The sequence below is a fragment of the Emys orbicularis genome, chromosome 11 (assembly GCF_028017835.1).
Source record: "Emys orbicularis isolate rEmyOrb1 chromosome 11, rEmyOrb1.hap1, whole genome shotgun sequence".
In the NCBI taxonomy this organism is placed as follows: Eukaryota; Metazoa; Chordata; order Testudines; family Emydidae; genus Emys; species Emys orbicularis.
Window position 1 is genome coordinate 39,861,993 of NC_088693.1, and position 27,644 is coordinate 39,889,636.

The 27,644-nt window shown below is 39.8% G+C and overlaps 1 protein-coding gene across 1 annotated transcript; it reads left to right on the top strand.

The window, feature by feature from the left end:
- The first annotated feature begins 374 nt into the window (after nucleotides 1-374).
- On the top strand, nucleotides 375-21,931 carry METAP1D (methionyl aminopeptidase type 1D, mitochondrial). The gene is made up of 8 exons (XM_065413742.1): nucleotides 375-456; nucleotides 4,333-4,481; nucleotides 5,154-5,196; nucleotides 9,746-9,909; nucleotides 18,747-18,844; nucleotides 20,710-20,757; nucleotides 21,645-21,723; nucleotides 21,853-21,931. The coding sequence occupies exons 2-8, from the start codon at nucleotides 4,339-4,341 to the stop codon at nucleotides 21,929-21,931; spliced, it is 654 nt and encodes a 217-aa protein (XP_065269814.1). The 5' UTR covers nucleotides 375-456; nucleotides 4,333-4,338.
- Nucleotides 21,932-27,644: the final 5,713 nt, after the last annotated feature.

Sequence of the window (27,644 nt, forward strand, 5' to 3'; positions counted from 1 at the left end):
TTAAGTCTTCCTCTGATAGTTTTAAAGCTCACAACTATTTGGACTGAAAGACTTCTGCAATATCTTGTATTTCAGTACTGTACGGTTAATGCACTATTTAAGTCAATAGTAACAGGCAATGTTAAGTTCAAAAGGGCATTGGAAGAAATACTGAGGCAGCCTTGAGGGCTTGCCCTGATGGCTTAGGAAGGTCAATACTATGACAGAAAGGGCAAACTGCCATGAAGCAGGAGGCACTTTCTGAGAAAATGATCCCATTGTCATGCTCAGTTTTCTGATCTTCATTTTCAATCCTTCTTCTCCAAGCACATAAAGAAGCCAGACTATGTGACGACAGGCATTGTACCAGACTGGGGAGACTACATAGAAATTAAGAATGAAGATCAGATTCAAGGGCTTCGTCAGGCTTGTCAACTGGCCTGTCATATTCTACTTCTAGCTGGAAAGAGTTTAAAGGTAACAGTCACATGAGGTCCTGTAACAACTTGGATGCTTTCTGTGCTTTTTTTTTGTTTTTATTTAATGTACATCTAACTTGCTATTAAATTACATACTGAATAAAGGGGGGTTATTAACTTTTTAATGGGTTTTTTGCTATATAACATACCTGTTTAATTTCTTTTATCATTGAAATCTGTGTGTGGGGTGTGATTACATTTACCAGGGGTAAAAATAAAATTGAGCTCTTATCGGTACGGGGCCGGCTCTGCCCTCCTCTTCCTCCTCTCCCCCCCTGGAAGGGGCGGGGGCTCGGGCGGAAGGGGCGGGGCTGGGGTCAGCGTCCCCCAGCCAGCCCATCTGCGCTGCCTGGCTCGCGCCACCTGGGGCTCCAGTGGCAATTTAAAGGGTCTGGGGCTCCAGTCGCACAGCAGCAGCAGCCAGTGCCCCAGGCCCTTTTAGATCGCGGCCCTTGGGCAGCTACTTTTGCCCCCCGTTGGCGGCCGGGGTGGGGGGCAAAAGGGGCAATGACATTAAAGCGCTGCCGCGGCAGCACTTTAAGCAGAGTCCTTTGCCTGGCAGGGCCGCCAATGGGGGGCGCAAAAGGGGTAGCAACGTTAAAAGGGGTAGTGACGTTAAAGCGCTGCTGCAGCCGGTACTGGTGGCTACTTTTTACCGGTACGCCATACCAGCCCATACCGCCTTACTTTCACCCCTGACATTTACTCAGTGTTAGAAGTGTAATCCTTTCAGGTCTGCATTCTGACCTGCCAAGTTGCATGGGTTTGTCATAAGGCACGTGGGATTCTATATGATTTTGTGACACAGCAAATCCTGTGATTCACACTTTCTGCTTTCCAGCTCTACATTTCCATAAATCTGACGAATTGGGCTGTTCCTTCCATTCTGCTGCTCCTTCTCCTCTGGCCAATTGATCAGACACGTCACAAACTACAGAACCACTGTTAAAGGGTGCAGCTGCAAAATTCCATGCCCCTTGCCAGAGTGCACTGATAAGGAAAACTCTTGGTTTTTCAGTAATGTTTTCTACAGACACTTTTGTGGGATGCCTCCCACATAATAAAGGGGGACCTCCTTAAAGTCTTTAGAGATGGAAAAATGCTTTGGTAGCTTCTCCCTTTCTTTCATGAATAACATACAAGATAGGGTGAAATATGTTCTATAGTTAGTGGATATGAGTGTGGCGGTATAGAAGGGGTGTTCAGAGCATGTGGAGGTACAAAATATATTTTATCAAAAAAGACACTGAGAAAAGATTAATATTGCACAGTTAAGCATTCAAAAGTTAGAAAATGACAAAATTATGTACCCTTTCTCCTCATGGATATGCATTATAATACAGTTTTTAATTACATGATCATTACATACTATTTCTGTAACAACAATGTAGAATATATTATTTTTCTGCAACCTTAAGTGCATGTGTAGCATTTTTTCATTATTTATACTTACATTAATTTCATCACTGTAATCTTCCTGAATATCTTTATTAATTTAAAATGTTTATATGAATACTACTCTTAGTTCAGTGCTTTCAAAAAATTTTTGTCAGAATTCATCAGAATACATTTGCTTTTCAGCCATCAGTACAGCTTTCCTTAGGGGTAGTTCAGGAGATGATGCAGCAAATAATAAAAGTAACTTAGACCTTGATCCTGCAAACACTTGTGGGTGTTTTTAACTTCTTCCATGTGAGTAATCCCATTGACTGCAGTGAAACGGCTCATATGTATGTTAAGCCCATGGATAAGTGTTTGCAGAATCAGGGACTTAGCACCAAACTTACTTGGACTATAAATGACAGCAGTTTCTCACTATTACTCTTTGACGTTGTTATATTAATGTGTAATGCTCTGTGTAAGTGTAGCTTATGGTATACTTTTCATATTGATTATTCTTGTTGGCTAGTATGTACAAAGTAATAGGAGATGCCAGGTATGTGTGTGTTACATTTTGTGGGGGGAGTATATTTTGAGAAATAGTATGTCACTATGTAAATTTAAGGCTATATTGTAATGCATACACACGGGGGACAGAGTTAAGGTTGAATGTATGGTCTTAATTTTGTAATTTCCTGACATTTTTGTGCTTAACCATGCAATCATAACATGTTCTTGACATTATATTTGATGGAATTTTGTAGTGTTTTTTGGAAAGAAAAATCAAATTCCACAATATGGAACTATGTGGCAAGAGACCACCAGAATACCCTATCCCATGTAGCAGAAATGGTCCACCAGAGGATGCTGTTACTTCCCCTCGGACAGTATTTTCAATTAAAGCAAAATTGACCGCTTTGTGGAGTGGTGGCGAAAGGCTCTTTGGAACACATAAGCCCCACTCCTACGCTACGCAGGAGATCTGCCCACTGAATGGCCATGCACAGGTGCCCATGCACTCTTTGGGCACCACAGAAAGGAGCTGGGCACCAACTGGTACAGAAGGCCCATGCTGCGTGTGCACCAAAGGTGTTATGCAGGTGACACAGGATGGTAGCTATGGGTCTGTGTTTGATCCAGTGGCCCTAGTACCCAATACAGTCTGGGTGCAGAGGCTGTGACTACTATTCCAGCACACAGGTTGGAATAGTTGCTGTGGGATAGGGGAACAACACAGCATCCTGTACCCTGCCCTTGGGGAGGGGAGGTGCAGTAGTTTTCAGCTGACCAACCACAAGTTCATCATGAATAAAGTAAGGGGTCCACAACAGCCCTTATTCCTTTATTCCTTGCATGCTATGTACACTGCCTCATTCACGACGCACAATCGCTAAATCTTTCACTACACAGCTAGGAAAGCCATATGAACACTTGCACCGCAGCCTACCTTTATTCCAAACGATACTAAAAAGTACTCAAAAATCGTAGCCACTGTAGTGCATATGTGCGAAGTGTGATTTTCAAAGGCTTAAAACTCATTCAAATCAAAACTAATTTTCACAGGAACACTCCAAGGTACTTCTTCTCAATGAGGGAGGTTTCTCTACCAAATTTCAACTTTCATCTTGAACCATTTCAGAGCTAAAGCTGATCCCAAAGAAAAGCTGGAATAATAATATTTAAAGTGTGTGGTCTTTTTTCACAAGTCAAAAATGGCTACACCATTTCTGTTAATCTTACCAAAAAAATTCACCTTCAGAAAGGGATTGAGTATAGGAAATTTCAGTCAAAAAATAAGTGTTTCTGAAAATTGTAGGTCACTGAAATAAGGGTGCTAGAGTGGAAATTCTAATGCAGATTTCACTGTTAAAGTCACTGCTGTGCCAATGTAATACAAACAGCTCCCAGGTATTAAACAGCTCCCATAATATTAAAATTATGTATAAATGAATTAAAATGGTTTCAAAAATAATTTGAAGGAAAAAATAATTGACAACAATATGACCGTAATCTTATTTGCAAGTCATAAGAATTAAGGATTTATCTACAAATGGCTGCAAATGTTTTAAAAGGTTGAAAGCATTAAATGCAATATTGTAAGTAGAAATTGAAGCTATTTTTAATTATGTAAGGGGGATGGAAAGAGAGAGGAAGGAAGTTTAAAAAAGCAGACACTTCTATAGCAGCTACTAAAAAGAGAAGCCAGTAGAAAATGGTGGCCTTGAGAAGGCAAATGTGGATAAAGAAAGAAAGTAGACAGTATTTTCAGTTTTCGCAAAGCCTTTAAGTGCTCCCTTTACTGCATGCTTGATTTCTCTCTAAATAAAACATAATGTATCTATAAAGTGTATCAAACAGTTTAGTGTTTTGTATCAAAGCATTTGATTTGTATCATCCTAGATTTCACTGAAGTGCATGACTGTGATCACATTCAGTAAATAAGAGAAAATGTCTTCAATTCTTTTTTCAGCACAATTTTTATTTTATATTTTAGGTTGGCATGACAACCGAAGAAATAGATTCCATTGTTCATCACGAAATAATCAGACAAAATGCCTATCCTTCACCTCTAGGCTATGGAGGTTTTCCCAAATCTGTTTGTACCTCTGTGAACAACGTGGTATGTCATGGTATTCCTGACAGGTATTCCCATAATAACACATATTTTACCACTGCAAACAAAAATGTTACGTTAATGTTCATAACTTAGAGGTTAATATTAAACATGTTTCAGTTTAACTAAAAAACACCTATAAACCTATTGCAGCTGCATAGCATGCTATGATACTGTGGTGATGGGCACTTGGGAGTTTGTTTAATAATAATAAAAACATAATCGACTGTTTGTCGTGACACTCATAAATTGTGGTGTAATGCCTACAGAGTTTAGAGTCTGAAAAAATACAATACAGTAAATGCTTCTAATTTTTCAGCAAAATACATGTAGTTTAAGGAATTGAAGACATTTGAATTGATGTAAATTTTTATTATTAGCAATACACTAGGCTGCTCACAAAGTAAAATCAGTTCACTATAAATCAGAGTAAGTATGGTGGTAGATTTTCAGACACTGATAATGTTTTCTGTCAGTTGTTTGTCATTACATTATATTCATCTGCACTTGTTATTTAAGTAGCAAGAGCTGAAGATTAGAAAAAGTTATTCCATTTGTCTCCATCCTCCTCCACCAAAAAACATCTTCTCCCCTCTCCACCCCCAGATTTGTATGTGTGTGTCATTAGGTGTTTGTTCTTATATTCCGTTTGTTGAGAACTGTCTGTCACCATTATTTTTTTTTGTCTGTTTATGTTTCAGTCGACCTCTTCAGGATGGAGATATTATCAACATTGATGTCACAGTGAGTAATTCATATAAAAAATAGTCTTTGATCAACTTTACAATTGCTAGTAGCAACAGGAAGAGCAGTAGATTGAAAATGTGGAATGCACAGATGGATGTGCTGTTTATTTCTAAGCCAAGGCACAAGCAGCTGGTTTCCTTTTTTGTTTTTAACTCTGTGTTTATTCCAACTAGACCCAGGCCTGACTTGAATTTAGGGCTGGAATCAGATGCACTGAGATCAATGTTGGCCTAAGTGAAATGTCAACCCAATCCTGCTATGTGTCATGTTTTTGAGAAGGTGTAATTGTTATTGATCCACTGTGTAGTTAATGCAGAGCACCACAGTACTGGGCAGCAGCTGAAGACAGATATGTATGAGATGAGCTAACATGAAGAAAGCCAGCATTTTTCCTTCACTCTGCCAAGATTGATCTTCCTCTTCCTGCTGATTTTGAGTGGGGCCTGTCATTATCTTACTCTGTCATTAGAGGCTACATTGGCCTGTGTATGTCAGTCTATTTGGACAGCAACTCTTTTGCTAGCAGTGTTCCCTATATTTATTAAAATCCCTGAAGGTAGTGTTGTGTTCCATTTCTGGTATAAGAGCCTTGAACCCTTTACTCACAAACAGATAGTGTGATGTAACCATTGACTTAACATTTTCACAGAATGGTCACTTATACCATTTAAATAAAGGCTGACCAAATTAGCATTGGAACAAGAAAATATGGAAACAGAAAACCTAATTGTGATGCTTTTTGGTATTTTCATTTATTGAAATGGGGATTAATCATGCTTTGTGGTTCTTATTTTTGTCCCCCGCGGTAAGTTTCCCCAAAGCTTTAGCAATTTATTTCCAGTGTATACACAAATGTATTCCTGAATTCTAAACATTAGTTTACAATCATAAATGGTATAGAATAAAGTTACGTTTTGTAAGGGAAAGTTTTTTAACCATTAAAGAATTTCCTGATACATTTATATGTACCGATAGTTTGATATTGCTTATCATGGGCCAAATTCACCTCTGGCATAAGTGGGAGCAGCTCTAAAGTGCCATAACGCTGACCTCGCATTTAAAGCTTTTTAGATAGCTCATTACATTATATTTAGTCAACTTGAACTTTTGCCTCATTATACCATTCACTTGTGATCCTGTACTGGGTTTTTTAACTTATTTTACTGCATTCCACCTTACTCTACACTTTCTAGCTGTAGTATTTGTTCTATTTGATTTACATAGAATGATCTATGTAAATATATTTTTGGCCCTAATCCTTGACTGGTTTGAATTGGTGTGGCTTCACTGACTTTAGTGGAACTATGTCCGTTTACAGCAGCTGAGAGAATCTGGCCTCTTCTTTCTTTAAATCAAATCTGGTTTAAAGTTAATTTTACTTTTTTTTTATTGCCCCCAAAGATAACATTGACTCCTTAGATTAATAATAAAATACACATTCATACAGGTATTTTCCACAGTGACTGTTCTAAGCATTTTTATATCTGTTTTTCTTTGCTTTCTCCACTCTTCGTTTCAGATACCCTCTTATTTAATCAAATGTTATTTTTGAAAATACATTGAGTTTTTCTTCTGTTTAACCTCATAAAATAAAATAAATCTTGCAAGTATCCAAGAATATGACAGTTGTGGGAACAGCGTGCATGAGTCTTTGACTTCCTATCTTTGTGTGTGTGTGTGTGTGTGTGTGTATTTATCACTGAAAATAAACATTGTGTTTGGTAATTGTTCATTTCCAATATGTCTGAGGAAAAAATATTGCTTTGTAGTGTTTATAATTGACCTATTAGTTTATTTTTAATGAGAAAAACTGGGACATTTCACAGATAGAAACAATTATTATGGACATAACAGTACAGTTACAGTAGACAATGTTTTCACCCCTCAGCTCTTCTACAATAATTTGTTTATGGATGTGTACAGGATCTATAAAATGATTACATAATAATCTGCCAGCTATCAAATGTAAATACTTCACAGTAAGTGCAAATTATCTAGGAATAAAAAATTAAATGTATTTTACACAAGTGGGTTTGTGAAATTTCATAGATGAAATATAAAGGCATTTTATTGACTTAAATCATGTTGCCTTTAAAATTTCAAAAGAATTCTAGAAACGAAAACATTGTGCTTCACCAACATACTACAGCTCTCAACCATCCATTATCAAGTATCGTGTCCTACATCTTAGTTCTAGCACTGGCTGTTATAGAACTAGCATATCTTACTTTATGTTATTGTAATTTATTAATGTCAAAAATATGTAATTGTGATAAGTGGGTTGTAGTATACCCTAATTGTATTTAAGAAATTGTTTTGATAGTATTAGATGAGTCCTGCTTCATTAATTTAGATGCCAATCCTCCAAGCCCTTAGTGCATGCAGTTCTTATTAAAGTCATGCAGAGCTTGCAGGATCAGCCTCCCGTGTTCTATTACAATTGTGCTCATTTTTCTGACATGGTAACGGTCAGATTTTTTACAGTTTGGTGTCTGATAGATTGAGAGTTGTTCTACTAAAAATGATCTGGTCCGATTAAAAGTGAACCTGCTAGAACAAAAACTGTCCTATAACATATAACAACATAATGAAAAGCTGAAGTGATGTTCTTAACTGGCAGAAAAAGGTGTATAACTAAGGGCTTGAGTCCACTCTCATTGGAGCCAGTGAGAGCAGGATGGGGCCTTTTTGTTGAAATTCAACTTTCATTATAACCCTGTTACCACTCACTCATAAGTATATCTAAAAAATGTTTCAAGTCTCAACTTGAGTATAATATTTTTTGTAGAAAAGTGTGAGAAAAATATCATTAGTCATTTTTTGAGTTTGGGAGTGAGCAAAGAATACTTGGCCATTCAAAAAAGAGTCACAAATAGCTCACAAGTAGCAGAACTTTAAGCACTGAAGTGTGTTAGTCTCTGAAGAGGAGTTGCCTACTAAATTTGAGAAAAAGATATTTTATAACACAAAAGTTGTATGCAATTAAAATGGTCCTTTACACATGCACAGGAAAATTTTGAATAGTCTTTTAGTTACATTATTGCCTGAAGTACTGTGGAGCTGCAAAACCCTTTTTAATGCCACATTATAAGACTTCACAGTAAAAGAGCGGGGTTTTCCTTTGTTTGTAGAGAAATCTATAGGGTGCTGTAGTTCAAAATCTATGTTGCTGCTGAAGAACAGTTGCATAATTGCATAATCAAAAAGGTAGAGGTTTTGTGTATCTAACAGAATGCTGCATTTCTGTTGTGTGCAACTTCATAGTGCCAGAGCTACGTTTTTCTCTTTTTTTTAATTAAACCATGGAAATTAAATGCAAAAACCTATGCTAATGCAATGTTACAGTTTGAATCTGGAATTTAAAAAGTAATGAAGTGAAATGCGCACAACATCAGTGACACTGTACTGGGTTATACTAACAATGAATTTGACCTAAGCTTTTCATAGCTATGTTAGTTTACACATATTACATCTTTGTAGTAGTTTGGATTTCTAATCAGGCTGTGAAATGTATATTTTAAAATTCAATTTGGGTGATATTCACTTTGGTGTGAGGAGCCAATAAAAGGCCTTCCCAGCCACTAACGCCAGGTGTAGGGACAGCCTCAGCACCCCCTGTATGCCGTGAATAGGGTCTGCACTGCCTAAGCCAGTGTGTAGGAAGGCATTGAGGTCAGAGAAGCCATGGGATCTACAATCATGTCAATCCAGTGGCACCAACATACGCTATACAGGCAGGTGGCATGGACAGGCAGCTGCAACAGCTACTATCCCAGCCCATAGGGTGGTGTAGTATCTCTGAGAGGGCTGTGCTGCACCCCTGCACCCTGGCCCTGTTTTGGGAAGTGGATTTCATCCTCCTCAGACCCACTCCTACCTCTTGCACATCTTTGACATAAAGGTCAATTATTCTACGGGCTAGTCTTCACTACAGGGAGATCATGCTGCTGCAATCAATGCAGCAGAGGTCGATTTAGCGGGTCTAATAAAGACCCGCTAAATTGATGGCAGAGCGCTCTCTGGTCAACCCAGGTATTCCAGCTCCCTGAGAAGATTAAGGTAAGTCGATGGGAGAGCGTCTCCACTTGACGCAGCGCAGTGAAGACACCGTGGTAAGTTGACCTAAGCTACGTCGACTACCGCTACATTATTCACGTAGCTGGAGTAGTAAAACTTAGTTCGACTTACCCCGGTAGTGAAGACAAGCCCTAACTTCCTGTAGATTAAATGAATGTAATCGTTTGTGTATTTGGGGTTCTTAGAACCTTCCATTTTTGCATTTCCAGTATTTGTTCAAATGTTCAGCCCTAGACATAAAACTGAAGGGTTTTACATATAATTTGTCATTACAATTGTACCTCAAAGTTGCATTTTTTGGTCTAATTTCTAATCTTTTATTTCCTCTACCTTATTTTTACAAATTGAGGTTGAAGGCAACCTAAAAGAAAACCTGTCTGTTAAAATAAATAGGATGAATTTAACTAACAGGAGATCTGTTTCTGAATGTAAAACAAGAAAATGTCTTTACATTTCTACATATGTTTAGGTATATTGCAATGGCTACCATGGTGACACTTCTGAAACATTTTTGGTGGGCAATGTGGATAAATCTGGTCAAAAGTTAGTGGAGGTTGCCAGGAAATGTAGAGATGAAGCAATTGCAGCTTGCAGACCAGGGGCTCCCTTCTCTGTAATTGGAAACACAATCAGGTAAGCCTTATACTGACAAGTAAAGGGAGGGCTGGCAAGTGGGACAAAGGTTATTGGTGGTTTGGTGTAAAGCTGATGACATGTTTTATGATTCAGAACCATCATTTCAGTCTGATATCAGTATGTGAACTGCCAGGCTATAATGTTGTTCCTTGGATAAGAAAGATTTTAAAAAGTGAATTACACTGGGGTCAGCAAAGATACCTGTAGAAAGACTCAAAGATGTTTATCAGACTGCTGTGGTTTTAGATTAAGAGGTGCGATTTGTAGTGTTTTCCATCCACTTTTTTTATTATTTTTACCTGAAATATCACAACTTCAGTAGAATCACTGTAAGAAGATTAAAAACCCACATTCTTTTTGTTGTATAGCAAATAATGTTATAAAGGAATTAGTCAACATCAATAAGTCGCTTTGCTAAAAAAGTATAAAAATATTTAGCTCAGGAAATTCTTACCTTTCAAACCAGAGTGCACACAAATATCATAAAGGAAAGAGCACCCACTTGAAGAGGTTTTCCTATTTTGCATTTGTTCTTTTATATAAAAGTAATCTTTGCTTTTGTTCTTGTTGGTTTGAATTAAAATAGGTCATTATTTCCTGAATGTATCTAGTTCTTTGATTTATTTATTTTTACAAATATTATTTTTTTAAATAGACACATATACATTTTCCTTAACAGGTACCTCACTGGTACTTTTGTGAATATTAATGGATATGACAAACTATTGCATGCATTCTGATTGCTTAAAAGCTGCAAGGCTTAGTCACTTAGAAAAGATGCTGCCTTTTTTTCTTTGTAAATCTTCAAATACTTTCAGGGGGAAAAAAGAGCAGCAAAATATCAGTTAGATGTATTTATAGCTTTAAAAATATTGTAACAGAGTCTGAATCAAACTTTAGTAAAACCTCTTTGGGTTATATCTGAGAAGCTTTTATTGAAGACTTCGTACAAAATTGTGTTTTTGACAGTTTTAAATTATAGGCTAACTAGCCTGGGGAAAAAGGATAGTGTCTTTCTGTTCTTTCATAGGAAATGTTGAATCAGACCCCTACTGGGAAAAGAAATTTAATGCATATCTCACTATCTTACTGTCCATGAATATAATAGAAGTGAATTCAAAATGTAGTTTTATTTTTGCAAATGGGATGAGTCGATAGAGGCACCTCATATTTTTGAACACCTAGGGTTCAACAGATTTACTGGTGGTGCTCTTGCATTTTAACAAAATTTATTCTTGAGTAGAAGGGGGCACAGAACACTAGATTCTTATTCAAGCATTCTATCGAGCTCTGCATTCATGGCTGTGTCTAAAGGGCATGTCAGCCTTTGATTCTCTCTGAGAGGTAATTATCCTTTTCCTGTCACGGAACAACAAATGATAGCTAACTACAGAGGCACATTTGCAGTAGTCACATTCATCAACTGCAGAAAAAAATTCAATTTAATTGTGCAACACAGCTGCACATAGGCTTTTTGAGCATTTCTGTTGTTCTCACTGTCTTGCTATTCCTCCCTCCAGATCTATTTTTTAAACTTTTTTTCTGGTTATTTTTTCCCCCTTTTTGTCTCTTCTTCCATTTTTACTCTCTGTACTTTCTTGTTAAAGTAATTTTCCTTTGTGGCTCTCATTCTTTTTTCCCCATTGAAGGCTATGAATGTAGAAAATTATCACAATTACTCATATAATTGAGCCTCTTTGTAGCAAGTGCAACTCCAGTAGCCTTTCTCCATCATGAAAATGGTTTCATTATAGGGTTTTTCATATTCTCTGACACCATCTACACAGAGGAACAGGCGTGCAGATGAGATGTACTAGGAACAGGGTAGATCAGTAAGGTCACAGTAGGAATAATTAGCTCTGCTATGGAAAGAGCATCTAGGCCTTTTACTGCTACATAAATGTACTGTCCGTGGCTTTTAGTCACAAAAAAACTTACTAACAAATGGAGCTCCCGCCTACTACTTTGAAAAAAAGATTTGTATCAACACTACAATTTTCCATCATTAAGACTAATAACACAGAGCCTAGTATACATCAAGGGGAATAAAAAGAAAAATCTCACATTCAAGTGGCGGCTGGGTGCTGACCTTTGTTCCCTTTTTTTGTGTTCAACTTAACTCTTCACAAAAAAGAGCCACACGCCACACCAACATGCAGGTGAACTCCAGCTAGTGCTAGCAAAGCATGGCATTCAGTTGGAAAATCTGATAAATCTCCATGCAAGATAATGCATTTCATTACAGATTCACTACATTAATTCTAGCTATATTAAAAAAAAAAAAAAAGAGCAGAATTGAAAGTGACATTGGATTTTTCGCTGTGTTGATGCAGAGGTCAGTTTTCTCACAGAGTGTAAATATGTATGCAAAGGCTCCATTGAAAAGCAAATTAATCAGAACTAGTGCTTGTTCAAAACTGCCTACAAAATAACAGAGCATGAACTTTTTTTTAAAGATTTTATTGTGCAGACTATTTTAATGTGCTGTTTTGTTTAAAACTACTGTAACACTAACTCTGATGAAGGAATGTCCTGATGTGTTGAATCATCATTTTCTGTATATTTGTCACTTTACATTTACATATGAAGTAAAAATCTTAGTTCAGTGGAAAAATATATAATATAAATACCTGTAAGCAAACACCTAAAGCTAGAAGTGTTCAGACCCATCAAAATGGAAATGTGTCTAGACACCTTTCATCCCAACTTTTGCTATAAAGCAGATTTGCATAACATATCATACATACCAGAAATAAGCAGAATATATGATTATTTGGGATGGATGTGGGTGTAATTACAGGATCAGAATGGACGTGCATACTTTAGTATATTCTTTGTTACAGTGGCTCAGAAATTCTGTTTTAAATTGAATATATAGTATATAGTAGCTCTTCAGTGTCATCAGCTGAAACTTACAAATAAAAACATTACATAAATGGATCAATTTCCTTTGCCTATCAAATTGCTAATCCTTTGCTAAGATTCCGGTTAAATTGATGGCAAAGGTCCCATCGACTTCAGAGGGAGCAGGATTGGGCCCTCATGTTCTATTTTCTTATACCCTTTGTGATGCTTTTCTTTTAAGATTAAATGTAGTTTGAATTATAGTTTTTATACATTTATACAGTGTAGTTGTTATGTAGTGAGATTAGATATGTGAAAGTGTTGTGAATATATAGATCCAAACAATGAAAATGAGGCATAGTTAAATAAACCAGTTTCAAACTCATAGGAAAAAATTGCAGTGATGAAAGTATTAATAAATGGTTTTTAAATGTTTAACTCATAAGTATATGTTTTGATATTAATTTAGAACAATATAAAGCAGATTTAAAAAAATCTGTTTCTATCAGATTATGCACATTTAAACAATAAGTGGCTCAGGCAAAATAAGTCATTTTAATGTCATCTGTGATAGATTTTCCTTGACAGCTACTGTAAATTACAATTACACTGCTTCTCTCTACACTTGAAAGTAAGCATTGCAATAAATTATCTTTTATTTCAATCCATCATGTCTGCTTTTCAGTAACAGAGAACCTCAAATAAAAGTTCAACACTATTGTAAGAAAAATACAGTAATTTGTGTTCCAGTTTGAAACCAAAATGTACCTTTCTTTCAAAAAACAATTGTTGGCTTTCAAAAATATTACTAATTATACTTCAACATTTGTTGTCATTAAAGGGAATCCCTGAATTTGTGCATTCCCTCAATCGAAGATTACTACTTAAGAGAAAAATACCGTTAAAAGCTTATAGTTGGATTTTGTAATTTACCAAAGGAGGTTATACTGTAGCATTCAAAATAAATATTTTCTTCATGAGCAAATATGATTTAAACTAGTGATGTCTCTTTAAGAACATGCAAAAAATAGTAATGTTATTCAATAACCATAGTTTACAAATACTATTGTAAAGAAAAATGTGATTATTTTTTAATTCTAAGGTGCATTATGCTTTCATATTACTCCCTAAACAAGAATTATTTTCATACTTTGATATTCTTGTCCCTGTTTGTAGAGCAGTTTTTCTGCCTCATCGGTGTGGGTCAGATCTATTTAGTAATTTTAGTCTTTTGTTGTTGTTGTTGCTCTTTAACACCATTTCAGTTAAGTTTTAATTTTTTTGTAAGGAAACTGGAATCTACAGTTAGAGGGTCAGATTCACCAGTAGCCTCCAACTGCTTTATGAAGCAGCCTTAACCTGTCTTAACTGGCTAGTTATCAGCTGCTTTGTGTCACCAGAGCGCGGAGTAAAGCCGCTAGAGTGTACCACTATAAATGCTTACAATGGGATTGTTTCAGTTGTGTTTCTTTGGTGATTGCTTAGTGCATTGGGCTAGATCTGCCCTCCTGTGGAAAAACCTTCAAGAGAGGGTGAAAGAAACTGCCAAGTTCTCCCCATTTTGGCAAGGAATGGGATTTGCCATAGATCCCTCTTGATTCCCCAGGACCTTAAGGGATTGCTAGAGGCACAGGACCAGGGAGGCACTGGAGCCCCTGAGCCTGCTCTGCAGCTTCCTGGTAGGAGGGCTCTGGGGCTTACCTCAGCCACCTCTGTCCCTAGAAGACCTTTGAGAGAGGTTCTACAGCATCAAGGGATAGCATTGTAGAGAATCCTGTCCTGCCTCTAGTTGCATGTAGCTTTTCTGCAGCTTGCCTGTAGGGTTTGTGGAGGGATGATGTGTATTTGCCTACTGTCCCATCCTTCTGTATGGATTCCTTTGTTCACAGAGGGCAGTCCATAATTTAGGCGACTGTGGGAAGATGATGCTGTGGTGGTGGCTGATGTCCCACTTTCCCTCACGACTCATAGGAAGGGTGATATCTGAGTGCAGTGGGTTGCCATGTTGGCATCTTGGCAGGAGGATCTGGCCCATAGTGAGCAGTCCTGAGTTCTGCTTACAGTTCTGCTACTGATTGGCTGCGTGACCTTGCTTTAGATATTTAACCTCTCTTTGCCATCTGTAAAACAGGTATAATACCCAGGGCCCTGTGCACTCTACAGCACACTGGGATAACATTCCATGGCAACCACCAGACTAAAGTCTGCTGCAATGTTAAATTACTGTGTTGTCACTCCTGTCCTTCCCACTCCCTAACACAGCTATGGCTCATAGCTGAAAATACTCATTGAGGTAAAACTTGTCAATGGTTATTTTCAATAGGGATTATTTTGAAGAACGGGTTTTTTCTCTGTGCTCTCCAGGCAACCTGGCTCTGCTCCCCAGCCCTCATTCTGCCATGTTATCCTGCTAGCCAGACTCAGGATCTTTCCCCCCATATGTGCCCCAAAGGAAGGGAGAATTGTACAGCTCATCTCCTTGGCATATCCTTGAGCCTCAGCACCAGGGATATACTTTGGGCAGCCTGGCTCACCAGTTATATGTTCAGCTACCTCCACTGCCTGACTGAAAGCTGGAGAGAGAGTGAGGCTAGTGCAGGCAAATCCTGGTAGGGCAGGGAGCCAGAAAACAAAACATTGAGCCCCAGGCTGCAGCAAATGGTGATTCCATGCCAAAAATGCTGAGTTCCATGGTTTCTTGGGGAAGAATCCCAAATTCCACAGCCCCAGCATCACAGAGCCCCCAGGGCCCTGACTGAGATGGGCATCTCTCTGAGTGATGTTTCAAGCTCTCTGCTGACTCAGGAAGACATCACTGGATCAGTTTACAGTCAGTTCATATTTACAAGGTTATCTCTGCACTATCACGACTAAAAGCAATTTTAAAAAAATGAATGCAGGGATTTTGGAGCACAATTTGTTAGCAAGACCTTAACTCCATGAATGTGGAACTGAGGAATACACAGGACCCTGAAGATCTCCCCTCACCGGTGTTAATACTTGTAGTCTTTTAAAATTCTCGGATGTGAGGTGCTACCATATGTAAGTGCAAATATTAGAAACAGGTTGAAAGTGGCTGAGTTTTATATCTACAGCTTTTTTCTCCACAGATGTTCTGTACAGCAACACAGGTTCATAGGATACATTGCATTTTATGTAAAGAACATCCGTACTCTGCACTGTTTATGGGTGAAGAGGGAAGGTCAGCTGAGTACTTCAGTGCAGATGTCAAATACATATGAGCACAAAGATCCCTATTTTGATCAGACTGTAATAGCATAAGTAGTGGTGCTAATAGAGTTGTTTTCATGCTCTTGAGCAAGGAAGAGGCAGAATTAATACAATGCACAAGAACTACTTTCATTGTATGAGGAAGGAAAACTGTCTCAACCTTGTCTTCTCATGATGATGGCCATGGTGCTCCTGCTTTTGATGCCTCAAAGCAACTGCTGTTGCTTCTAAATTCTTAGTGTTGAACATTATTCTCAGTGGCTAGTTGAATGGTGCACACTGGAGCTTTCCATGCCAAGATACTTAGAGGACATAGCTCCTAGATAGAAGAAGACTATGTATTGCTATGGTAGAAGAGTTTTGAAAAGAAATCCTACAGCAAAGTTGTAAGCCTGAAAAAAAAAATTATTTAATGGCCCTGGGTCTATCAACCTCTTTGGATGGTATAACAGGCAAAACTGAATAGTGAATGGGATTGCTCTTGCACTGGCCAACATACTTTAAGAAAAATAGAGGTGGAACAAAAGCTTGCCAAATGTTGCATGAATGGTCTTCCACTCCTCCCCTCCCCTAGGGTAATTGTTTAAGAATATTTCATCCTTACATGAAGTGTTGCTTGTGTTGCACTAATTCTGGTTTTCTACAACTCACACCAGTTCACATTTTGTTCTGTATATGTTAGTGAATAAACTGTAATTTTCTAATTCCTCTCCACATCCATTGCTTCCTCCTTGGCCTTTACTGTCGTCATATCCGAGATGCATCCTATAGGGCTTTTCCATCTCTAACTTACATTATTTTTTTAATGTTATTTAAATTGTGTACTTAATGAGATAAAAATCCCAGCAGAATGGAGCCCAAGATCTTATACCATTACTGCCAATAATTAGGAGAGCCTTAAAGAAGTTGGGGATATCTTACCTTGTTTCCCTTCAAAATCAAATGAAGTACTATCAAACATGCATGTTAGCTTGGAAGGCAGGTACTAGCTAACATATGGAACCTGTTCAAGCAACCATTTTAGATCTGAGCTTTGTAACATTATTAACCACCATTGACCTGATTCTCCACCCTGTTACGCTTGTTTTACAGCAGCATTACACCACTTACTTCAGTTGTAGCAACAGTAAATTCTTGGCCTGTGACGCACAAAGGTGTGAATATCCCAGCTTCTGTAGGAAAGCATTTAGCAGTGTGTTTAAGTACTTACCTTTCATATTGACAGAAACAACCAGGTCCACTGTATTTGAAACCAACAAATTCAGCTTTTCAGTATTTTAGGTGGCATTTTTTTAAGTGTAAAACTAATCCTTTGTTCTTTACAGTACTCCTGTTTGGTTTTAGAAATTGGATGGAAGTGATATGGATGAGCACAGCTGCCATCGTGACCAGTCTCAAATTAATAAGATAAAGACTTATTTGCAGGTCTAAGATAATGTTGATACATATAGTAATTTGACTTTCCCAGTAACGCAGGCTGGTGATTGTAAAGGCTCTGCTTGAGGTTCTGATTCTAATCTTTAAAGCTTTGAAAGCACAGCTACCTGAGAAGACCCTCTCTCTCTGCAAATAGCTGAGCAGAGGGAAATCTATAGCCCTAGGCTGAAACTTTTGGGGACTGGGGTAGGGCATTCTTGAGGAAGGGCCCTTAGCTATAGAACCGTATGCCTCCCGAGAGCAGGTTCATCCCAAATTCCTCATCTTTTGGATGCAACGTAAAACTTTGCACTGGCCTTCCCTAAACAGATAACGGTGACTGCAGAATAACCTAGCAGTGTCTTTTCTGAAAGGCAACCACCGGGAACAAGCCTACATTAGAAAGAGGCTTAGAGAGGAGCTGAGTGATCTGGCCCTGTGTCAGCTCTTACTGATGTTCTGGTGCCCGGATATTGTGATTATGGACATGTTAGAAATAGGTGGACTAAGTTTAATTAGCATTACATGGATTTGCTAGACTTGTAATTTTTTTAAAGGGCCACAGACTGGTAGTCCCCAAATATGACCTGCTCTTTTTCTTTTATCTCTGCAAAAATCTGTGTTTGCAAAAATATTTGTAAATCTGTGTGTGTAGAGTCCAAACAAATGCCTCAGTGTGCATTTCCCAGATCTGCTGCAGGGTTCAGACTGCTGCTTGGTGGTATACGGGAGTCTCGTTTATTTGGTGGCCCTGCCTCGATTTCTATATTATTTAAGTTTTATTTACAACCAATACGATTCTAGCACACTTGTTTGGCAAGGCAACCCTCTGGAATATAAACTGACCAAGCGCTCAGAGTCCACAGCGATGGTCGGAACCAATACCCCTTAGCTGCCAGATTCCAGTGTATTGGTATAAGAAAGCTGGAACCTAATGGTGACAATTGCCCTGGTTACATGGTTCCCTGTTCTACCGCTGATAATTCCAGAGACGCCTGGCTACTTTTCGATTGTGGATGGAGTTATTAATTGTGGGCGGAGCTTAAGTGCACCTGGACTCTGCCCCCAATATAAAGAATGCTGGGAAGAGCCTCCACTAACGGTGTGAATGTGTCATTGTGTTACACTCCAAAGAGATTATCACCAGCCACACTGCGTTACAAATATTTATTGTGAAAGTGCCTGGAATTATCCTAGTGTAACTGCTATATCTTGGGGATAATACGTTAGTGAGCGTTACATATTCCGAAACGCGGGCTTTGCGAGGGTCTGATGTCTATTGGAAATGGGCTTTGTCTCGCTCTCTTTTTTTAATATTATTTTATGTTTGGTGTCCCTTAAAGCCGCATAGCACATCAGAATGATTTCCGAGTCTGCCCCTACTTTGTTGGGCATGGAATAGGATCTTACTTCCATGGACACCCTGAAGTTTGGCATCACGGTAAGAAAGTCCATTGTGAAAGCTACGTAGGAATCTTACTGATGTATTTTAAACACTCAACCCAGCTGCAAAAACCGACCCCCTGCCCAGGGGTCATTGCAATCTACCAGTCCTGAGCCAGCAGTAGCTCTTCTTCCCTGTGAATACAACCACCCTCCTTATTAGTTACTTGACGAGATTGCTGCCGGATTCCCAGGCTGGTGTGATTTGAAGGCACTGGGATTACTCGTTTGGGAGAAAAGTTAAAATTAATAAAAACAAAACCCCGCTGCATCAATATCCCAGCAGGGTCTATGACTGTTTTCTGTTTGCCTTTCTCTTCCCCCTTTTCAAAGCGCTGACTGTTGCTGTTAAGCTTCATTACATCCTCCCAGTGCTGACAGCTGATGTAGCAGCATGTACCTCTTCGGTGAGTTCTAGGCTGCGCGGCCCAGCCCGTAGCCCACGTTCTCCTGAGCGCTGGCTTGGGACACACACACACACACACCCCGAGCAGCCCTGCTGGGCGCTCCCACTGGCCTGGCCGGCGTCGCTGCCAGTCAGGTCCCTGCGCCCATTGGAATCAGTGGACAATGGTTTTGCCGTTGAGTTCGCCAGGAGCAGAAGCGGGACCAGACTTTGCGCTGCCTATGGGCTGGGGGTGTGGCGGGGAGTTAATGATCAGCGCTGACTGCTCAGCCTCGGCCGAGTGTTTGCTGTCTCTTCACACCATCCTCCCACTGCCAACCTCTGGGCCAGCCTCACAACATGGCTGTCGGCCTCTAACACCTGGTGACGAGATGCTTCGGGCCGCTGAGACAGGCCAGGATGAAGACACACAAGGCTCTACAAGGCCTTCAAATGTAGTTTGCAAACTATTTCGAAGGCCACTTGAAGCCTCCCAGAAGATCCCAGCGGAAGCTCAGCAGCTCAGTATCTCTGAATAGGAGTAAACCACTTCCCCTTACTTCCCCCTCTGCCAGGCGTTCCTTGGCGATAGGGTGACCAGATGTCACGATTGTATAGGGACAGTCCTGATTTTGGGGTCTTTTTCTTATATAGGCTCCTATTACCTCCCCACCCCCTGTCCTGATTTGTCACATTTGCTGTCTGGTCACCCTACTTGGCGATATCCCCCCTTGCAGCAGAGGCTCTCTTAGGAGGACACTCATAAGGTGTTACTTCCGGAGCATGTTTAGAAGAGGTGTAAATAATATCTAAGATCACAATAGACGGCAAACTGGAAAGCAGGGCCTGAGTAGTGCTCTCCTCTGAAGCAGACATTTGAAACACCATCCCTAGATGACGACATAGCCTATGCCAAAAATATTTGTTAACGTCTGGATTTTGTTTTGCAACAAAAAGCCTCCATTACAAGAATAAGAATCGGCTAAACTTTTTTGTTTGACAAAATGCAACTTTACCTGCAGGCTTTTCCCTTGTTATAGTCAGCTTTGTTCTTCAGGAACAACAGATAACTTGTTTAAAGCCGGAAAGACTAAAGATCAATATGAACACAGTCCCTATTTGATTAGTTTTCTTCACGGATAGTCATAAACTGATCGAAACTGGCAAAGTTTATTGCAAAACAAATTAGTTAACTGATTAAATTTTAAAATTCTGTAATTCCCTTAGAAGTGAGCTGGAACTCAGAATAGTTTCATCTATGCTTAATAGAGTGATCTTGCAGATCTTATACCTGGTTTTCTTTGGTTTGAGTTTGGGAAGATTATTTTAAACGCTTTCCTTGGATGTTTAAAGGGAATTACCTTACATGGTACCTGCGGGACAAAAAAGGGATTTTAAAAGCAAGTGCTGGTTATGTTTACTTAAAAAACAAACAAAAAACCCACCCACCATAAAAGCATTTTTGTTTTCTTTTGTAGACCATGACAGTGATTTGTTAATGGAAGAGGGAATGGCGTTTACAATAGGTTAGTAACTGCTGTGAATGTTTTTCTTTTGCTTTCTTTTTCAAAACCACATCCCTACCTTTTCTTTCTTTGACTATCTACTCTTCAGATTTTGGGATTTCGGTTAGGCTAACCCCATGGGAAGCAGATTGAAAACATCCTTTAAATTTTAATTTGTGAAATAATTCGTGGAAATAGTTGCCAAGTGATAAGATCTGGGAGAGGAAAATCCTCCACAAAATCTTATTAAATAACAGATTTGATCCATATTTTTGTAGTGTAGAGACTTATCCAGCACATTTGGGAGCTGCCTTTACAGAAATAGTACAATGTAATTCTGTTACCAAAGCAATGTTTTTAACACCAAGCTATCTGTTGACTATTATGTCATTTGCTTCATGACAGGAGCTGTTGTGTGTTTTTTGATGTATTACATCCTAGCTAACCAGTCAGAATCCTTTCCCTGGAAGGCTGAATGTGCTAAATACCAATCATAGAAAGCTTAAGGGGAAAAAAAGCCCTCTTCTCACTGTGTGCCTAAATGGCGCAGCAATTAGAGGGAAATAAGAAAATTGTTGTTTTGCTGATTTAATGAACATTTTAAGCCTGTTTTTAAAAATTCAAATATTTTAAAACTATCTGCTGTTTTTAAGAGTGGTTGGTGCTTTGGTTATTATCCACGGGGTCTTAATTAAAGCTTGATTAAAATGCCCTTCCTTAGTCTTTCACGAAAAAAAATAAATGAGTAACGTCATACCTCAGAGTTTCCTCTTCCTCCTCTTTAGTTTTTATGTTAGTGTAGCCATACAATTTAAAAACTCTACCTTTGGGGCCCCTTTCTTTTCAGAACTAGAATAACGATGTGTTGTGGCCAGTTTATAAAACGTTTCCCCCCCCCCCTATTACAGAGCCAATAATAATGGAAGGATCGCCTGAATTTAAGACCCTAGAGGATAAATGGACTGCAGTTTCTGTAGACAATAAAAGGTGCCTGAATTTACTTCTTATATATTTTAAACTGTGGAATTGATCACTGACAGACGGAAGGAATGGGTAAGTTTCGTAGGCTCTGCTAGCCACCTTTGCCCCCTAATAATTGCTAAATGTGTATTTCAGATCAGCCCAGTTTGAGCATACCATTGTAATTACCTCAGGAGGAGCAGAAATCCTTACTAAAGTATTGGAAGAATCTTAAGGATGGATCAAGAAGTGGCTGAACTTACTGTGCTCCTGGAATGTCTATCAGCTTTACCAGCACAGATGAAGTTTCTGGAACTTTTACGGGGAATGGGTGCTGTGGCTCAGTAGAGGAAATGGAATGGACAGCTTTTAGGGCAGAATGTGAGTGACACATACTGCGAATTATTGCCTGATAAGTATTTAATAAAAGCCAGTTGATTTGTGTAAATCTTGAAGCTACCGTGCACACTCTAAAAGCAAGAGTTTGGGTTCTTAATTATGAAGGGTGGGGGGAAGGGGGCAGATACACAAAGCTAGTACTCCTGCTTCCAGATGCTTACACTGGACAAACACATATCGGATGATACTTAGTTAATGCAATTGAGAAGACAGAGGGAAATGGTAGTTTCCTAGTATATCTGAACTGAGGAGAGCTATGGAACAATTTCCCTTCGTTGTGATTAGCACACTGCTATTTCCCAAGCTTGTGATCTACGCTAGTAGGAAAACTAAATAAATACATTCAAATACTTAATTTCCGAAATGGGGCGTGTGTGCTATCAAACCCAGAGATCGTATTCCTCCTGCGGTCCTGCCCAGAGGCCCTCTGGGCTTCCCCCCCCCCAAGAAAAAAGTGATTACGGGTGAGCTAAAAAGCGTCTTTCCCTTGTTAGATCAACCATCGCCCTGGCTGTAGAATTAGCCAGCTTGCCCTTGTTATATTGAGCATTCGTTTTTCTAAAGATCTCAGCTGCAGTTATGAGAAACTCATTCCGCATTTTTGAACGTTTAGCAAAAATTAAGAAGTGGGCTTTGGGACCTAAGACTCCTAGTTAGATGACCCCAGCTTCCACCCAGATGGTTGCTTCTTTGGGGGAGTTTGGACTTTTAATAAAAACTGCAACTGTTCTGATCCCATGAATATTGATAATTAATAATTAATCCAGCTGCACAACTTCAAGATGAATTGCTAAAATCTCAGGCCGGACCTGTCCTGAAGATTAAGGTTTTGAGCTGCCATTAGGTGGCTGCTAATCACCCTGCCCGACTGCGTACGTGTTTTTAATTTGGTATTTAAATACACTGGGTGCTGCTGTTGCGCTTGCAGATCCCCAGCTCCGGCACTGCAATGTCAGCGATAGAAAAGTGGCATTCAAAACTGCCACAAGCCCAACGGCAACTCCAGTCAGTTTTTGTCACTGGTGACTTACTCTTCATCAGCAGCACTTGCCTTCCCCTTGCGAAGTGCTTCTGTTAGCCTCTTACCAGCCCAGAGTGTGCTGACTGATGCGGGAGGGTGTCAAGTTAACCGAATTCTACTAGATTTACTCTGCTGTTGTTTGTTTTTTCTGGAACACAAAAAGCTGTCAACTCTGTTCGTTTCTTACAGCGTTTTTGGCAAAGCACAATTCTTACTCCTGGAGCCTTGTAAAGGGATATTTTTAGGCATGCAAAGTGACATCTTAGGCACTGCATAGTCGTTCTTTAGTTTAATTTGGAAGATAGCTGGCCCTTAAAACCTGTGCAATAAATGATGAATCAAACAACTTTACCAATACCCAGAAGTTAAATAGTCATTGATCCCAGGAAGACGTAGAATCCATAATACAGTGTGTTTGGGAAATAGATTTTGTTTCCTGAAGACGAAGGTTAGGCTAGCAGTGCTTGTGTTTAGAAAAACGCTTTGCCATTTCACCATGTTGAAAGGTTTAATCCCTACAAAAAGTAACGACAGTTTAGTAACGAAATCAAAATAATACATCCCCTCAAATTCCCACTGAGTTCTGGGCGCGTCAGGGATGTTGAATCGGCCTTAAATGTTAAAGTAGAAAGGTGGAGCAATAAAATACCCTACCACTTCCCCTTTATATGTGTCCTTTCAATTATTACTCGATCAGTTTGTTCATCTCATTTCTTATTCTTTACCAACAGTTGGGTTGTAAATATGAAATCAGTCACTTGTATTGGCCTGGACTATTAATCGAGAATGGTAATATTTCAGCCTCACAGATGAGCTGTTCAAAAGCGACAGGCAATGGACTTTAGTTTGACAAAAAAAACACAATTAGCGATTTACAGAAATGTCTGGTGATAAAGGTGAGCAGCAGCGTTCTGCATAGCTCTGTGGGTGATCTACACGAACAATACAATATAGGGAGATAGACAGACCATTTCGATGTGATAAAATGCTGAATCAAAGAGTGATTTCTCCCCTCAAAGTGTAATCGGATTGATAGCAATTAGTCCAGCATCTTGTTTTAGTCTCTTTTTACTCTGAGGTTTTCCCAAGTATAAATTTATTAGGACTGCAGGATTTTACCAACTGCTGTGGTAACAAGCTGTCTGGGTAGCAATTATACCGAGGTGGTGGTATTTAGGGTACACATTTATAATCCTAATTATAAAGGTGACTACTAAAGTAAAAACGTTTCGGCTGTATGGGAAACCAACTCGTTTTTAAAAATACTTCTCTCAGGCTATGTTTCAGGCAGACATTATGAAGGAGGCTTAGAAGGATTTAATTATTTTTTCCCCGTTGATTTGCTAGCACCAAACTTTTTTCAGCTTGAGGATAGGCTTCACAATGCATCTGGATACCATCACACCCAGGCACAACTTTAGCTAGGGCTGTCCCGCTACTCCCCAGTGATTTTCCAAACAAGTAAATATTTGTGAGTCTGTGCATGGAAGAGCATATCTCTAGTCCGTGTTCAGAACCACGCAAATAAATAGACAGGCTATCTAGGAACAGGTGTTATGTACAATTACAGTGGGCTTTTGTGTCCCATACTTCTAAAGGGTATAAAACCGAGCACAGTACTGGTTGAGAATCGTAACAATCTTTTTCACTAAGAGAGGATTTAGACACACACACACACACACCCGTTGGAGCTTGTGTGTGTGTGTTATACACACAAAACACCAAACCCAGTAAATAGAGAGGAGACAAAGCTAAGCGTTTTCAGCCTGCGCTTTTATCTCTTGTGGGACATGCAGCTATCAAAGCCCAATGTAAACATTCTGAGCTCATTTATGTAGAGCACGTTTAACAGAATGGGACAGATTAAGATCCCTTACATCACTGTGGATCCGGAATAAAGATAGTGAAGACAATTGAATTACTCCGAATGTCCACCGGTGTAACCGAGATCAGAATCTGACGCCCATGTAAACAGAGTGGAGTCTATCCCTCCTATGTTCCAGATGTGAATATACTCATGCACGGCATTTATCTAGCAATGAACATCCTCAACTGCACACTCTTGTTGCTTAATAGTTGACATATCTGCAGCTGTCTGGAATAAATTACTCAGTCTGGCTAGCCAGTTCCCTTCAGTTTGACTATAGACATTACTTAATTATTGCCTATTAATCACACCTCTCCTAGATCTCTGATAACGGTCACCATCCCCTCTCTGTCCAAGAACCCAAACCCGCTTCGAATGATCACTTACATAGCCAGGGCTGAAAAGATGAGCACGGGGGAGAGAGCTGATTGCCAAAGGAGTCCATGTGGGGATAGACCATTGCCCCTTCTTCCAGCACCAATCCGCAGCTACTTTATGAAAATGAACTTTACGCATCGCAACCAAAAAGGATATAAAACAGGCGCTAGGAAATGGGCAATTAAAACCGACAGAGCCTCTAAAGCAAAAAAGAGCAGAGAGGCTTAGACTTGTCAGCTTGCACGGTCATTAGCTGGTTGCTTCAAACATCACCACTGCCTGAAGAGTTTACACATCTAATAAACGCAAGCAAAGGTATCTGATTGTATTTTTGGGGTTAGTTGAGTCCCAGCTACGCTTCCTGCCATATTTGTGCCCCCATCAGATACCCTGAGCGAGAAATATCGTGAGCAGCAGCTGCAGGAGCTCAGGGAAGAGAAGCCTCCACTAGTATCTGTAACGACATCAGCAATGTGATTTGTTTTGAATGTTCATTTTTATTGGTGTGCTCCCTTTGCCAAAATGTGCTTGATTACATAGATTTGGTTCTGTGATAACGGCGCACCCTAGACAATCTAGGTGTAACCGAGAAAGTTCAGCTCAGGCCAGATCAAATCCCAGGCTGTTTAATGCTGAAAGGCTGCATGTTGCTATTAGTGTTAAATATATGGCTAATTATGCGTATGAAAATTAAACATCAGTGTTATGCTAATGGGGCCGCCTTCAGCTGTGGATCAGAGCACTTGAGACTAGCATTTAATCAAATGAATCAGTAACTAATACATCTGCACGTGTGAACTTTCACAAGATCATTTTCCTGTTACAGCCACACGCCACTAAATTATGAAAGAAATAATTATCAACACTTTCTAATTATCTAACAAAGTAATTTGGGATTCAGCGTAGGCTTTCTGTACAGGATCTCCAAAGTCACACCTTGTCACCACGCACGTACACGGAAGTTTTCATCCTAGGTTGGGTTTCAATGCACAATTTAGATACTTTAGGGAGGGAAAAAATTGAAAAGGTCCAGCTCAGGTGATAGCAAAAACTGAACAATAATTTATGAGATGGTATAAATCAGTGTGGTGGATATTAGTGATATTTGTGTGTGGGTACAGAATGCAGGCATGCGTGTGTGTGTGTGTGTGTGTATATATATATATAAATGCAAAGAAGCATGCACTGTGTCTATGGATATGCGACTATATGTGTGTATACATTCACATATATGTAGAGAGACAATTGTGTGGTCTAAGCTGCAATTAGCATACTGTTGGTGTTAGTTTGTGTGTGTGTATATGTGTGTATATATATACACATATATACACACACCAACAGTATGCTAATTGCAGCTTAGACCACACAATTGTCTATAGGTACTAGCTCCTTTATGCTGAAGTAGAAATCAGTGGGTGGCAAGAGGCCTTTAACAAGATCCATTGGATCTAGTCTTGCTGGGAGGAGACACGCAGGGCCACCTTTCCCAGAGCCCTCGTCACCCCGTGTGTTTCAGGAAGGACCGGCACTGTCCTGCCTGAGGAGCAAAGCAGCAGAGGTTGGTGTGATAACCCTCAGGGCCTCGTGCCAGGGAAGGGGGAGGAGGGAGAGATCTGTGGGGAGTTGCTGTGTCTCCTGCGTTCCTTCATTGCCTGACTGCCTCCTTTGCTGTTTCTCTCCATCTAAAGCAGACGAGGCGCTTCGCGCGCTTGTTTACTAATAGGTTCTGGACGCAGCGAATCACAGGGCGTCCGAGCTGAGGAGTGGGCTCGGGGGGGGGGGGGGGGATGCACTGGAGGATGTGAAGCCCCCTGGCTGGCAGGCTCCTCGCCTGGAGTAACTTTGGGCCGCCCGCCCCTGGCTTGTAAGTCTCTCTTTCGCCGCCTTCATTGTGTTCTCCGGCGTTGTCTGTTCCAGATGATCACACACAGGGGACGGGGGACTCTCAGCTCTCCAAGTCCGGCTCGTCTCACTCACTAGGGTCCAGGCGAGCCCCAAGCGCCTTTGACCAATCCAAAGCGATTATGCAAGACGGCGGACCAATCAGCTCCGCCATCTCATGAATATTCATAGGCTTGGCTGAGTCAAAGCTTTTAGGCGAGTTTGTGTAGATCTACGGCATCATGCTTAGACTTTTCAAAGAGACAAACTCCATTTTCTTATGAATGGAAAGTGAAAAGCCCTGTTCCGCTTAAATTGGGTTCTTTCCTGTCCTGAGAAACACAACAGACCCCAAAAAGGCACGCTGAAGAGAGAACACACACACAGACCAAGCGACAAGAA